Raw genomic sequence first — 16,241 nt, 5'->3', positions numbered from 1 at the left:
TACCCTCACAGAAGACACATCGTGTTGGGGGTGTGCGTTAGGCAGCCGTGTGTGTGTGGTGCTCGCAGCGCTCTGGGAGTTTACTTCCACACGGGCTCTGTAGAAGTCGATGTCGTGGAGCCGCTCCTTGTAGCGTCCCACTTCACTCTCCAGTTTGTCCACGCGGATGGCCTTCTCTCTCAGAGCATCCAGCTCGTCGCGATACGCCCGGGCGCACCGTGCATCAGACAGCAGCTGGAGGTTCTGATGACCACACACACACACACACACATCAGAATACTACTGTGGCAGTCATGGTGATGGTGTTGGTAGAGGTCATGGTGATGGTTGTGGTACTGGTGATGGTGTTGGTAGAGGTCATGGTGATGGTTGTGGTACTGGTGATGGTGTTGGTAGAGGTCATGGTGATGGTTGTGGTACTGGTGATGGTGTTGGTGAAGATCATGGTGATGGTTGTGGTACTGGTGATGGTGTTGGTAGAGGTCATGGTGATGGTTGTGGTACTGGTGATGGTGTTGGTGAAGATCATGGTGATGGTTGTGGTACTGGTGATGGTGTTGGTAGAGGTCATGGTGATGGCTGTGGTACTGGTGATGGTGTTGGTAGAGGTCGTGGTGATGACATTGGAGGTCGTGGTGGTGATGTTGGTAGTGATCTACCTCCTGCTGAATCCGCTTCAGCTCTTTCTCCAGATTCTCCAACTCCTGCCTGCAGTCCAATAGCTGTTCGGTCTTCTCCTCTCTGTGACAGAGAGACACACACCTTACAGCACATGCCCTGTCTACGCCCACCTGTCTCCTCCCACCGCCCCACCCCATCACTCATGCACCACAACCTTTTATAAAATACGAATTCTTATAATCCATTTTCCACAAAGCAGAGCCCTCCTTATCATTTATAAAAGCCTTAGACTGCCTTCACTCTGCATGGCAACAAAAAAGGGCCTCCCTAAAGAGCTCCTGCAATAAAACCTTGAATGTAACTCAAATTGCAAACCCTAAACGCAAAGGGATCCTTAAAATAACTATTCATCTTGGTCAAACAAAGAAAAAAATTATTAAAACAGCTTCTACTCAGCCCCCGAAGGGCTCCATTTATTATTTGTTAACATAAATGTTTTCAGTATTTCCACGATTAAAGCAAAGTTTATATTTAGTATGTAGGTCATACATGAGCCTGCCGTTATTTAACATTGTTGAATATCACAACAACCCTGGCTTTTAAAAATATGGTTTGAGGGCATGCAAATTCGCAATGGTCCACTCAAAACACTCATCTGGCAGAATGGGCACAACCTGCCTGTTCTGTTTGAGTCCTGATTTCACCTAACCATCTCTACACCACACCCCAAAACATGCAAATGAGATTACACGGGGAAAACAGGAACAGAAAGCCAATGGGGATTAGGTTGCATGATCTCATATGCATAACGGTGAGTGACCCTAACTGGCTTCCATTCACTGGCTGAATCTCAAATGTCTCCGCAGCGGATCTACAGTGCACCTAGGGTGCAGAAGCCATTATTTCACACTATATATAGTGCAGTTACATAGGGAGTAGGAAGCCATTTGAGATTCAGCCATTATTAGCGATAGCACAGTTTTTTTGGTTCCTTTAATAAATGATGAGGACTATTAATTACGCAACATCCCACAATGCTCGATTAACATTTTGGCGGGATGAGTATCCCCACCGTATCTGAATGCCGAGGGCAGAGATGAGGAGACATCTGTTCATTCAGGTGTAAAGGTTACAGACATGTGATCCAGTACACTGTGCATTTAATTTAGATGAATCCAGTTGTATTTGCTTAGTTTTCTGCACTGTGGGCCCAGGCATAAAGCAGCTATATCCAGGCTAAAACCTCTAAAGCACAGCAGCTGTGAAGAAAGAAAACATTAGGGGACACAGTAAGAGCAGCCAAGTCTCAAAAAGGGGAAACCAGTGAATGAGTTATTTGTCTGCTCTGAAGATTTTAAAGCGCAAGAATGGTAAAAGTGTACACACACATTCTCTCGTTTTCTCTTGCTCTCTCTTTCACACACATTCTCTCTCGAGTCTGCTCTCTTGCACAAACACACACACACACTCTCACAAATACATGATCTTTCTCTCTATCTCACTCTCTTTCACACAAACACACACACACACACACAAATACATGTACACACACACACACACACACACACACACACACATCTCATCCACAGTACAGGAAGCCAATGGTAACTATAACATCTCCGGATGGGTCTACAACAGGTGCGTCAAACCAACTCCGCCATCACGGCATCATCACAATCCTCAGCATCTTCCTGGGAGACGAAGGCTGAGGAAGACTCCACAGACCTTGGTCAATGAAAACAGAGCGTCTTCTTTCTCTCTGGCCATGATGAATGAGTGGGAAAAATGACAACAAATGCAGAGAAGGAATCTACGGCGATAAACAGCAGCTTCGCAAAGCTCTGTGCTCCAACAAGTAGGTCAAAGATGCTTGAAGAATATCCAAGACACTAGATTATCATCTGATATTGGGGAAATCCCCAGACATCTGATCCAGAGTGAGGCCCCGTGCAGGCCGCCTTGTGGGCTCACCCTTTCATGCACTGCCTGACAAGCTAAGGACACACCGAGGTCAGCAGCGTCAAACAAAGGCTCAAAGCAAAGGCTGAATATGTGTCAGATCCCCAAAGTTCACTACGAAGTATTGCATTAAAAATGATTAATCATCTCAGGTTTCCAAACAGCAAATTGCCAGTAATTGACTGGGCTCTGTAAATGAGTGACCAAACACAAAGGCTGACTCACAAGGATGACAAATTCACTTTGTCTCATAAGCTATTGAACACGCACCAAGTGGAAAAGCCAGCTGACTTCCCCTCTTTTTTATAAATGCTTCTCTGTCCTGATGACGGCTTCTTCAAAATCGCAGTGCCGTGTATTGTCTCTCAAGGTTAATGCACTCTTCAGGAGGAAGTTCAATTATTTACAAGGCTGCAAAAAAAAAAATTTCCTCTGGCTTTGTTCTGTTAGCCTGCACAGGACTAGGACATAAGAGAAACAGCAAACTCAAGCCATTCACATATAGTGCAAATTCTGCATTTGCTGTCCTCGGGAATTTCATGGAGAAATGCCAGGAGCCGTGAGAAGGGGCAGGATGGGTGCTCTTTAGTTTTCTGTGTCATGTATTTGTCTGTTCCTTAGGAGCACCAAAGAAGATCTGAAGGATCAGATAAGGGGATCAAAACGTATCATTTACCATTAAACAGAACATAGTTTATCAAGTACACCATTAGCGGTTATCTGGCCCTGACTTTCATGTGATCCTGTTATCTGGACAAACAAAGAACTGCAATGGAATTTGGGGGGGAAAGGGAATTATGCTGAGATGAAACAAATAATTGCACACGCGTGAAACTAATCACACTTGCGTCCCTAAACTGCTTGCTTCCAGAGAAACCGCATCAAATCTTGACCGACAACAGCGGAAACTTCAGAACACGCAATGGCTGTAGCTTGACTAAGGACCTGCTGCAGTTTTGAGATTAGAAGCAAGAAGAGGTGGGTGGTGGGGGCAGGTTTGGAGGGCGGCGTACTCACAGCTCCTGACGGAGGCGGCGGACTTTGGCCTTGGCGTCCGCCAGCTCCACCGAGAGGTGCTGCCTGCTCTCGGTGCGGCGCATGCTGGGTGAGTCGCCGGGCGCGGGGCCGCAGGGCAAGGCAGGTAAGCCCTGGCTGTAGTCTCTCTCCTGGGTCAGCTCCACGATGGCCTGCGCATGGAGAGATGCACTCAGCCTCCAGCACGAGGAACTGCTGCAGCACTCGGAGTGTCAAGACTTCTAGATCTCGGCAGCACGGGCTATTTGATTCATTAACTATGCTTTCAGTGCCAGCAACACAGTGTGTGTTTTTGGTTGTTGCTGTTGCTTTTTTTTGTAGCACAGAGTACGGGTCATTAATGGGAGGAGACCACAGCAGGAACCTTCCGGTGGAGATAATGGTGCAGTGAGGAAGCCTCCTCCTCCTCCTCCTCTGTGTGAGGTCTCCAATTAGCCAGAGGAAAGAGATTAGGGCAGTTACGGCACGCTAGCCCGCGCAGCTGAGCGCGATGATTTCATTAAAGGGAGAGCAAGCGGGCAGTGAGGAGCGGTGTGAAGGGCCTGACTGGGACTGCTCAGGCCATGAAGGCCATGCCCTGTGGGCTGCGTAACCAGCAACGCACTGGGAGGAACAGAAAGGGGCATTTAAGCGCGTATCTACGATCGGCGGTTTCACCCCTCCTCATGACTGTGCGTGTGCACACGTCGGGGGGGAGGAGGGAGAATGGCCCAGGAAATGGCGTTTTAATGAAGAGCGGCTGGCCGTGCTGTAGATCATTATCCGAGCCCACAGAAGCAGAGGATGCTGGGAATGCCTTCTGAGGGCACGGGGGCTCCACAGGAGGCCAAAGTTTAATCAGCCTCATCTGGCTTCACACACCCACACACACACACACACACTCACACTCAGTTTGAGAAATAAGACAGGTGATAAAGGACAGAAGTATAAAGAATTCAGGTCCAATTTGTAAGTCCCGATCCTCATGTGTGGCACTCACAGCTAGTACACAGCAATTTAGTGCTCAGAATCGAAGCAGCAAGAAGGTAAATGGAGTGTTGGCGTGCCCTGGTCTCTGCAGCGTACCTCCACCTGGTCGTCTCTCTCGTCCACCACACGCCGGAGGTGGAGGGCGAGGTTTCTCGAGAGCGTGTCCAGGTCCTCAGGGGGCGACTCGCCTCCCTCCAGCCACTGCAGGTCCAGCACGTTCTCCTGATTGTGAGTGACCTTCAGGATGGCATGCACCGAAATATATGCACATTCACCCACACGCAGACGTACAGATCATTTAGTCGTTACTGCTGAACTGCAAAGGGGCTGCCCTGTCTCAGGGTGGTGGGTAAAGCCGTGTCCTACCTCTTGAATGTGAGACGCAATCGCAGCCTTCATGTCAAAGTCCAGCGTCTGGATTCTCTCAATGTACTCCTCTTTCTGCTCACACTGCAAGCGAGCAGACCGGTGGAAGAGCAAGACACTAAGATGACTGCATGAATCTGGCAACAGCTCACCATGGCAACACACTCAGGTATGTGGGTACACACACTCAAACCATAATATTGCACTATTAACTTTGTGGGGTCATGACTAAATGTTTAGTTCTTTCTGTCATAATGGTGACAGACATTTGGTCCCCAGAATGGCCTAAAAACATGTCCATACACACACACACAGTCATACATGGCCACATTATTTTACGCTCGGCTGGAGCCACTATTCTTTTTACATTTGCAGGGTTTTATTTTATTCCTCGGTCATACTTAATGCATGTAAATGTATGCTGTGAATAGCTCGAGAGCCCTGGGCTGTGACTCTTATTCCCAGGCTTCAGCCAGCCATTGGCTGGAACCTTCAGATTAATATAAGAAAAAGAGGAATGATTATAAATAAAAATGCATATGAATAAAACCATGATTTCTATGGTGGATTCACCATGGGGTTTTTTATGTTCAGCTGTTGTGGGCTTTGTGTGTGTGTGTGTGTGTGTGTGTGTGTGCCCACGTGCTCCCGCATGTGTGTAGGGGATATATCGGAGCAGCCAGCCCTCCCATGGAGCATACAGCCTCTCTTACAGGGCTCAGACTGGACCGGAGCCCACCAAGGCCCACCTGTCCTGATAATGGCATCAACATTAGCACTCTTCCCTCGACACAGTCTGAAACGTCCGAGCGAGTCCCCCACCCACGGCAGCTCTACGGCAGGCCTCACCTGGACGGCACATCCCAGCAATAGCAACAACAGTTTCTTCACCTCTCCCAAGCCCTGTTCTGAAAAAATAAAAACAATATAAATAATAATTTAAGCACTTACTGAAGGTACAGACAAAAGAGAAGCAGCTTTGAAATCCCAACAGGGCAGAGCACAGCTTCACCACCCTGGCAGACTGCAGGGCAGAGGCCCTGGAGAGGAGGTTAGGGCAATATACCGCGTGGTCAGCCGGCACCCCAGTGGCCCAGATGGACAGCCAAGGCAGCTGCTCGGGGCACTGAAGTGTTAATGCAGCAGAATTAAGGGGGGAGGTATCACTGATGCGCCCCCGGAGGGAGGAAGCAGGTGTACAATTACAAGCACACAGAGGGGAGGAGCTTAGAGACTGGCCAATTACACGCACACAGAGGGGAGGAGCTTGGAGACAACCCAACAGCAAATAAAATGTCTCAAGAACTGTTTAACTACAATGGAAACAAGACGTAGAAAAATCAACTGTAATGTATGCAATCATGCATTTGCAAAACTATGTGCTATTCAGCTAAGACGAACCCAGATCCGGTGAGGTTAAGCTTAGAAAAAATGAAATAAAAAAGCTATTTTTTACCTAAACACAGCATGCATACGCCATTTAACTGATTAAAGCCGTTTAACTGATTAATGCCGTTTAACTGATTAAAGCCATTTAACTGATTAATGCCGTTTAACTGCCTGGTTAGGTGGGAGAGGACTTGACTCCCTCTGAGGTCTTCATAAATCCACGTGCAGGACGCTCAGATAGGACACCACTTAGCCAACAGGACGGTATATTTATTTCATGTCATTTCTTCAATGCAAAAGAAGCTTAAAGGTTTTCCTGAGCATCCACCTCCATATAATTCTCCCTGGCAAAGAAGCAGCACGGCTCGCAGGCTTAGAAGGTGCTCCGTGAGACCACCGCAACTTTGCATCTGTGAGGAAGTCTGCTGCAGGCTGTCTGAAATCAGCTGAACGGTCTGAGCCAAGCTTACGGAGCGTGCATTCAGAAAATGCCCAAGCCTGAAACATTGGTCACTGTCTGATCACTGTGATGGTTTGTGGTTATGAGGAAAAGAGGAGAATGCAAACTGACACAGGAACACCGCATTATAAAGCTTTGTGTTAGGAGAGCATGATGGGTTACAACAAGAATCAGTCATACTGAGGGAACCGTTTAAGATAACCGGCCAGGAGAGAAACATAGGCAGGAAAATATAAATCAATGAAAATGATGCAAAGCTCACCCCCCCCCCCCACACACACACAGTTGTGGGAGCAGCACACATCTCAGCATACACACCCCTAAGCATTCGCAGGCCTGGGATGTGATGTGACACCACTGCTGGGTCTTAGCTGAACTCTTCCACCACCATCCTCTCATCCCGACAGGAAACGCAGGGGTCACACGGACGCTGACTAAGCATGGGCTGCTCCGCCCCTTCCTGTGAACAATGACTGCTGAACAGGACGAGGAAACGGTTCCTCGGGGGACCCTAGTGGTTAATAAAAACCACAGAACACAGCAGTTTCCTGTAAGCCTGTCCTCCTCCAGGACCAGTGTACTTTATGACCTCATCAATGACAGCATCCTCTACAGGCTGCACGGTTTCCTGTGACCGTATTGTCATCATGATGTGGAGTTTCTACCATGAATGATCTTTATACTTCGGCTTAAAGAGCTTGCATGTTGCTACCTAGCAAAGTCAATTAAAGTAAGATTCTGTAAGACCCTCAATCCTTCTATTTGTACACTATAAAAGCAGATAAAATACATTCAGAGTTTGACGAGGGGTAGGCCAGAGAACACTGATCCCTCCCTCTAGTCACAGTTTCTTTTAAGGCGTTTGGCAGTTCTGCAACTACCCCACCCTCACTCTGGCCGACACACGCTGAAGGTGCACCTGTCATGACTCAGCAGTCCCGACCCCCAGCTGTTTGCGTTGAGCTGATGAACAGGCGAATGGGACACCTGTCAAGAGACTCACGTGAGCCCTGAGTAAGTCAGCAAGTGTGGAAGGTTTGGGACAGTGAGATGCTCCACGGGAAAAGAGACCCCAGCTCTTCTGCCACATGCTTTTCGCTTGCGCATTTTCAGTTGGTGGCAGAAAGACAAAAAGATAGAGAGAGACCAAGAGCAAGGGAAAGTGAGGGATAGAGACAAGGCAAGGGAGCCAGAGAGAGACCGACAGACTATGAGCAAGTTTAAGACAGACACAGAGACAAAGAGACAAACAAGAGTTTTGCTGTGAGAGAGACAAACAGAGACAGACAGCCAGAGAGAGCAAGACAGAGAGAAGGACTAACCCCTCAAGGCCCGGGGTGGAATTCTCACTGGGTAATACCTCCCATCCCCCACAGACGGGTAATGGCTGTGTAATAAAAGCCACATGGCCGAGCACTTTCAGCCGGACCACTGCTGCTCTGTAATGGCACTGTGACCCTGGTCAGGAGAGAGAAGTCAGATTCTTCTGAGTTACAGCCACATTTGAGAGCATAATAAAGCAGGATGTATGCGCCGTAATAATGTCCATTGCTGTTATGGACGTTCGGATGGGGAACAATGAGTCAATCCGTTCTATCCAGAGAAGTGAACTGAAGATCAGTTAGTCATTTAGCATCGGGTGACAAACAAAAACAAAACCACTTTTACAGATTTTCAATTATGCTCATCAAGCATGTGCTGCTAACAGTTTGGTTTCAGTTTAACTTGCTCTACTAGTTCAGTAAGTGTTTGAATAAGCTTGATCTTCATCAAATGAAACAAGGTGTAAATTAAAACAAGCTGTAAATTTTAAAAAATGTGTTTAGTGAACTAAACCTAAAATGCCTCTAGTGGAAAACTAAGACTAGATGTCTTAAATTACATCTATTTCACTGACAAAGTGACAGAAACAGCCCTAAAGCACTTTCTACAAGTGGGCTAGCACAAGGGATCAGTTCTCTGCAGTACCACGTGGAGCCATAAGACGAAGGATCACCCTCCATAGACCATAACTATCCAAGGATGCTGTTTATTCCTTGCAAAACAAGACTATTTTCAGATCTTTGTTTTTCTTCAGATTTTCTGTCCTCATTTTGTTTGCTAATGGTAAAGGACATTACTGGTTTCACCATGGCTGGCTAAAATGCACTGTTCACTGGGGAGAACTACGTTAGAGCAGAGGACATATTACATATTATAACATATTATCTACCGTTGGCCGGTCAGAGTCGGAATCTTGGCATTCTGGGTCTTTTTTATACTGCAAAGTTTCCATCTTAATGTGGAATCTGTGGCGCTGTATGAGGATATCAGCCAAAGCGAGAGAGGGTAAGAGGTCTGTCTCGCGGCTAGAAACAGCCCACCTACACTGTATACATATCAGCATGACATATTTATCAGCATGACACTGTATATTTCTACCAGTGCTGCATGTGGTCACGTGCTGTGAGAGGGACCGGGGGGGGGCTTTGTTCACCATTTGGTGTTGGGGTCATAGGGGCGGAGCTTACCAGTGAGCGGAGTCCTGCCAAGAACCAGGACATTGGGCAGGGGCATCGTCACCAGCTGCTGCAGAGTCTCCTAGAAACAATGAGAAGACACACACACACACACACACACACACACACCATCATTTATCAGCCCCAGGCCTTCTCCTGCCCTCTCAGCTATGTGTGTGTGGGGGTGTGAGCACTACCTGCTGACACTGTCAGCAGTTATCAGATGTCAATGATCTGTAATCAGCAATCAATACCAAGTGCTTTAAGTGGCTACAGGTGTGTCCCCCACACACACCAACATCTAACACAGAAGACAAAGGACGGTTTCTGCAGTTCACAGTACTCTCTGTTCCTCATTTTGACTTGGGTGGGTCCACTGGTCCATGAGCAATAACACTGTTCCATGTAGACACAACTTTTATTTATTTATTTATTAAGTAGACTAAACATATTTATTATTATTAACAAAAGCAATGGAACAGTGGTAATGCTATACAGTGTTAATCCTGTACTAACAAATCTCGAACTGCACACCATAAATGACCGTATAAATCCAGCGTATATATACTGTATAAGCAAACAAGGAAGATTTCTCCACATTCGGGGACGTTCATGCACTTTCCAAAGAGGCACTGAATCAGAACAAGACTGGTGCATCTGGTCACATCCTTCCTGTCAGACCCAATAGCCCAGACATGCTTATCTACTAACCATTCCACAGTATTATATGGAGTGCACTGATTGGCTCACCATCAATCCCACAATGCCACTTCTGGCACTGCGACTCACCAATGCAGGCCAAATTGCTGACAGAAAGAGAGTAGGGGTCACTGAAGTTTGATCAGTCTGGTAAAAGACTAATACAAACTGGACCTTTAAACCAGGTTCAGTTCCACTCTACTGGGAACCAGTACATTCCTGGTCCTAAGACCCAGATAATGAAGGCTTTTTCAAACTAACCTTTTAATCCAAATGACTTTAAATAAATTCCAAATGTGTTTAGTCCTCAATGAGTTTATGTGCTACAATCAGATAAGCAAAACATCTTTACAATGTCAGGATACAGAGTAATATATAATCATATAATATATAATCATATAATCAAATAATCATATGATCAATATATAATCATCAAGTAACAGATTACTGGATCAGTTTGATTATATTTGATCCCATTTGATAAAACAATCAGTTTGATTGCATTTGATCACCATTCATACTGTATTGACATAAACCTGCCCCTAACATTGGTACGCATAATTATGTAATTATGAGACAATAAAACAGTGCAGTTTCACCCATGCGACCAAAATGTAAACTACTGGGTTAAAAAAAAATGGCTGAGGTAGGCAAAGAGAGGCTCCAAATCCCACATCTCCCAATCCCACAAACGTAGAGGTGGTCAGCGTTCGTGAGGTAAGAACAAGAATATTGCATATGTGTTGACACATAATACCAGAAATGGACTGTGCACATTCCAAGGCCTATAGCGAGCGCTGTAATTTACCACTGCATGTACACGCACCCTGGAATGACCGGATTGCTCGGATGGCAGCAGGCTTAGATCAAATGCTGCAGCCGAGATAGGGGGCGCCAGAGGCGTGGGCCTTAGCGTTAGCTGAAACCCGCCTCCTCCTTCCTAGTGGTGGTGCGGGACTACTGTCTCTCCAGGTCACAGAATTTTTCCAGCACTCACAACTGAGCAGATGACCACAAGGTACCCTGACATGCTCCTAACCTACGAACTTATGGAGTTTGAGCCTGCCGACCTCTGCGGTTCAAGACAGACGTTCTGCCTGTGCTTCAGGAAACTGCAAAGTTATTCGAATTTGGCCTAATTTAGTAAAAACTTGATATAAGAGAACTGACTCTACTGTCCAATCCACATCAGCACACTCAGAAATTAATTTAAAATGTAATTAAGAAAGAAAAGAACCTCAACAAAATTTCATGGTAAATCAACAAATCGTACAGTAAGTAAACGAGCTTAGCCGATCGGTCAAACAGCCGCGTGAGTCTGATCACAGCCAGGGTTCGAATGCGACAAAGTTTCCTGCCAACTAGGAGCTGAAAAGATATGACCAAAACACACAGAGATAATTAAAGCTAAAATGTGAACTGACAAACATAAATACTGTGTAGTCCTAAACGACCAAAACCAACAACACTACTGCCTGAACAAACTCTTAAACTGTCTCAGTGGTAACAGAAATCTCTCTGCTCACATGCTAAACACAGTAGCTGTGTAAGGAATAGCAACTGCAGCAGTTCTCAGAAACCCCCCCCACACACACACACACACACACACACACACACACCCACACACACCCACACACACCCACACACACACACACACACACCCCCACACACACACACACACACACTCACACACACACACACACACACACACACACACCCACCCACACACACACACCCCCCCACACACACACACACACACACTCACACACACACACACACACACACACACACCCACACACACACACACACACACACACACACACACCCACCCACACACACACACACCCACCCACACACACACACACACACACACACACACACACAGATCTGACTATTGTGTTGCAATAGAAACACCTTTCATTTCCCTTCCCCCTTTCACACACACACACCTGTCTCCACCTACACAGAAACACACGCTCATCAAATCCTTTGACAGACAGACAATAACCTCCTGTTTGCCCAAAAAAACCACTATCTATATATTTCCAAGGTTTACTGAAACGGTGCTACAGAATTCCTAGCCCCTGACTGTGTCTCGTAAAAAAGTCGTAAAAATTTCACAAACATGTTTGTACGAGTGATGAAGAATGCCACAGGCGCCGGCGTTCACTCGCCATAATGCCAGAGAGAACAGGAAGGAAGGAGAGGAGGATGCATATTGTCATGCTGGAGATTCTCGTGTTGGAGGTCATCATGCTGTGATGGAGCCTCCACCCATACCGCAGTCTGGGGCTCTCCTACACTCCTCCGACTCGACAGTACACACCTCCGGTCTGTGTGAGGCAGTATTCTGTTTCACACATTTTTCCTGTGGTGTGAGGCTTTGTTCACGTTTCTCTTCTCCTCTTTTTTTCTGCAGTGAAGTGAGAGAGCCTACTGACCCTCTGTTTAAAACAGAACTAAAACAGAACAACAGATGAACCCGTAAGAGCAGTATTTAGGGCACAAGGAAAATCACGGAAAGGTGTTACCATGTTAAACATTACCATGGTAACAGCTGAAGTCCTTTGGTGGCTCTTAGCTAGAATGTGGCATTAGCTCACCTAAGAGAAGCTGAGGAGTTGTCATGGTAACGCAGCAGGACAGCAGGAACACGTTGCGTGCAGACAGTACCGGGTGTCCAAGAGCCTTTGACTACTGTACAGAGCCCCCCCCCCCCCCTAATTAACGACCCACGAGCTGCAGTACTTGCACCAGTTTGACAGGCAGAGAGCAAGGCTACAGTGATGAGCTCCGTATCACTTGCAAGCCTAGAAAAGGAAAGCTGAGGGTCCGGTCCCAACACCCCCCCCCCTCCCCTCCCCCCGGTTCACGCCGGATCACGCCGGATGTGGCCGGATGAGGACTGCATGGTGGCGTTGTGGTAAGAGCTGATGAAGCCCGCTTGGCAGTCAGAGCAAAGAAAAGGGAGGATATACTGGGTGCAGCTGCAGCTCTGTGTGTGTGTGTGTGTGTGTGTGTGTGTGTGTGTGTGTCGGGACAGACACTTCCTTTTTCTTTTGAACCTGGTTCTGTCCGTGTGCCAGGGGCAGGAACCCCAGTGGCGGGGTCGGGGAGGGGCAGTTATCCAGCGGGGTGAGAGGGCTGAGGCACCAACAGCAGCACGCTTTAAGAACACCACCAACCTGAAAACCGCACGCTCTGCAGATCCTGTGGTTGCCATGGCAACGCCGGTGGGTTGACTCACCCCATGCAGATTTTTGGGCGTGGGGGTGTGTCTCTGTGCGCACAGCCCTCATCCTTACTCCAGCTCACTCTTTTGCTCTCCGTCTCTCACTCGCTCCGTCTCTCCGCGTTTTTTTTTTTTCGCCACGGCTGCAGCGGTGTGGTAGAGTGTGTGGAGAGAACCTTGCCGGACAATGGAGGAGCAAGGGAAAAGACCACTGCAGAGTGAGGCAGCGAGCAGCCCAGCAGAAGAGCTCCGGGCTCTTCTCGGTCCCCACGGTCAGACCACATCCCATCCCTGTCCTTCTATGAGTGGTTCCACGTGGATCACCTTATTAAAAGGTATTTCATCTTGTTGCATTTGGCCAGCGTGTAAGAAACGTTAAACAAAGTGCCCGTATATAAGTATGCACACCTGCACACCCCCCACAATGCCATGCTGTTACGCACACCGATGCCAGCTTAAGATCTCAAATTACTGCAGTTACACTGACAACTTTAATAAGAGACATATCTTGGTCAAATGGGACTATGTGCTATGATTCATCTGTTGGACTATTGGTGTTTCAGAACAATGAACTGTGTGAACTGCTCAAGGGAAGAAGGTAGATGTGTAAGAGCTCAAGTTTCAAGTTGGGTTTATTTTTCACATACATAGTCATACACAGTATAACTTGCAGTGAAATGGTTTGAGAGTGCTCTGTCCAAACTGAGGAGAAAAAAAACAGGGGTGTACAGGGAAATATATATCTATATATATACAAAATATATTAGCAATGTATGTACAAGCTGACAAGCACTGTCCTGATTCTGCCAGTTTTGCCCATTTTATAACCGTTATCAACATCTAACACAGACAGGCCTGCATGTGAACATGACCCAACACACAGGCCTGTGCGTGAACGTGAGCCAACACACAGGCCTGTGCGTGAACGTGACCCAACACACAGGCCTGTGCGTGAACGTGACCCAACACACAGGCCTACACAAGAACGTTACCCAACACACAGGCCTGTGCATGAACGTGACCCAACACACAGGCCTGTGCGTGAACGTGACCCAACACACAGGCCTACACAAGAACGTGACCCTCACCTGCAGTCATGCCTCCAGACAGAGCGCGTGCCCTGGTAAACTGATGTGCTGTCCAGCAATAATAGAGCAAGTTAGCGTTTCAGTGGACAAAGCAGCACAACCAAAACAAAAGACAGACGTGACAACAGAATGTGAATTTACTTGTTTCTCTAACCCACTAGCTTTTACCCACAAACCTACTTCCACTAGTCCCAAGTGACTGCAGTGATAAGAAGACTGACCAGTAGCCCATGCCCATCAGCCACAAATAACTCAGGATATTTTTTAAATACATGTCACATATTTTAGATCAAAGTAAACAGGTTTGACCACTGTGTTATGTAAATATACATAAACACAAAACTGCTTTAATCCGGTGCTTTGTGAAACAGAACATGTGTACTACAAGTCGCCTGGCTAAGTAACACATCACACTATCACAAAAAGTCCTTATGCTGCTCCAAAGCAAATGTCAGCTACTACTGACATCCCGTTACAGCCAAAAATAGCTACTTTTTTCCACGAAGTCTTTCAAGACAGAAAAAAGTGGGAGGAAAACAAGCGCTCTTCAGACGGGCCGTAGGAACAGACAGCCGTTGAGCTTGCAGACCACTGCGTAACTCCGACCCCCCCGAGCCTCCTAAACAAACCGTGCCACTGTTTTTCCAACGGTCCCGGCAGACCGGGCAATGAAGTTGTGGGAGCGGGTTACTACGGCGAGAAGGCAGGGGATGGTCGTGGGTTAAAAAAACGCCGCCTACATTTCCATAATAATCTGCATAATTTACTTCTGCGTTAGGGGAGAGAGAGAAAAAAGGTCCTGTGTGTTTGGAGCTGTGTGCAGCAGCCAGAGGACCAGACTCGGAACGGAGTGGAAAACAGTGCGCAGCCGTGACGACAAACAGGGTTCACAGAGCAGCACGGAAACTTACGGCAACCTCGTCGGATCAGTGTAGTGAGCTTAAAACACGGGGACAGGGGGAAGGCTGCAGTTTTAAAAAGTGCTCTGAACAGAAGTTTCTCTACTAAAAACGCACCTTGATTCAGGATGAGGTGAAGAAACAAGGCCTCAAAAGGGAAGCCTCGCAAGCCTGTTAACGAGTCTGAGTCACATGGGCTAACAAGTCACGTGGGTCACAGGAAAGATCACATGACCCCCACTTCACGCAGTCACAGGACTAAAACAGAGAGACTCAAACAGCTCCACCGTATGTGCTCAGTAATTCACGGGGTGGGGTAGCAGTATCTAGGCTGAACAAGGGTGGGAGAATGGCTGCAGAAAGACGCGGACGTAAGCAATGTCATGTCATCTATGGGCAAGGACCTAGGCTTCCCAATGTGCTGATTGGCTAATAAGAGGCAAGGACCTATGCTTCCCAATGTGCTGATTGGCTGATAAAAGGCAAGGACCTATGCTTCCCAATGTGCTGATTGGCTGATAAGAGGCAAGGACCTATGCTTCCCAATGTGCTGATTGGCTGATAAGAGGCAAGGACCTGCACTGAATGGCTGATACGGGGCAGCCAGCTGTGTTACCACCAGACCGTGTCAAGGACTAAGAAAGGACATGAATGTCACATCCGTACACTGCCGGCCACACCTAGGAAAGCAGAATATCTCCCTGCAATCCTTCACTTGTGCAACACAGCTATGACAACGTAGGTGTGATCAGACGTTTCATTCCAGCAATAAGAAAGGATATCACTGCAGTAGCAGACTCTAAAAAGCCCTTTATCACTGTATTATGCATTATTTTACAGCATTATTTTTCGGAACAAATCTTAGGCAGGCCATTCCTTCGCTGAAGCCCTGGTCTGCATCCAGCTTTATCCATGAAAAAAAGTGCGTGATTGTTTTAGCAGTGGCACATCTAGCCCGAGACGCTGCCTGCGCCATAACCCATCCATTAGGACCTGCTCGGGGATTATTACGAGCGGAGGCGCTCG

General features: G+C 47.3%; 1 protein-coding gene across 7 annotated transcripts in view; it reads right to left on the bottom strand.

Annotated features, from left to right (window-relative positions):
* Nucleotides 1–16,241, bottom strand: part of ccdc88ab (coiled-coil and HOOK domain protein 88ab) — a 45,512-nt gene that overhangs the window by 18,123 nt on the left and 11,148 nt on the right. For 4 of the 7 annotated variants that reach the window (XM_035530355.2, XM_035530349.2, XM_035530352.2 and 1 more), the window contains exons 4-10: nucleotides 9,310–9,379; nucleotides 5,800–5,858; nucleotides 4,951–5,034; nucleotides 4,681–4,821; nucleotides 3,598–3,767; nucleotides 660–741; nucleotides 85–243 (exon numbers count right to left, since the gene is read on the bottom strand). In XM_035530355.2, coding sequence (XP_035386248.2) covers nucleotides 85–243; nucleotides 660–741; nucleotides 3,598–3,767; nucleotides 4,681–4,821; nucleotides 4,951–5,034; nucleotides 5,800–5,858; nucleotides 9,310–9,379 — 765 coding nt within the window. Of the gene's footprint in view, nucleotides 1–84; nucleotides 244–659; nucleotides 742–3,597; nucleotides 3,768–4,680; nucleotides 4,822–4,950; nucleotides 5,035–5,699; nucleotides 5,768–5,799; nucleotides 5,859–9,309; nucleotides 9,380–12,599; nucleotides 12,629–15,332; nucleotides 15,366–16,241 lie in introns of those variants that run through there. The other 3 variants (XM_035530354.2, XM_035530353.2, XM_081714714.1) reach the window with 3 other exon arrangements.

Source organism: Electrophorus electricus, chromosome 5, assembly GCF_041902795.1.
Source record: "Electrophorus electricus isolate QZ-2024a chromosome 5, ASM4190279v1, whole genome shotgun sequence".
Lineage (NCBI taxonomy): Eukaryota > Metazoa > Chordata > Actinopteri > Gymnotiformes > Gymnotidae > Electrophorus > Electrophorus electricus.
This window is presented reverse-complemented; position numbering and strand designations above follow the sequence as displayed.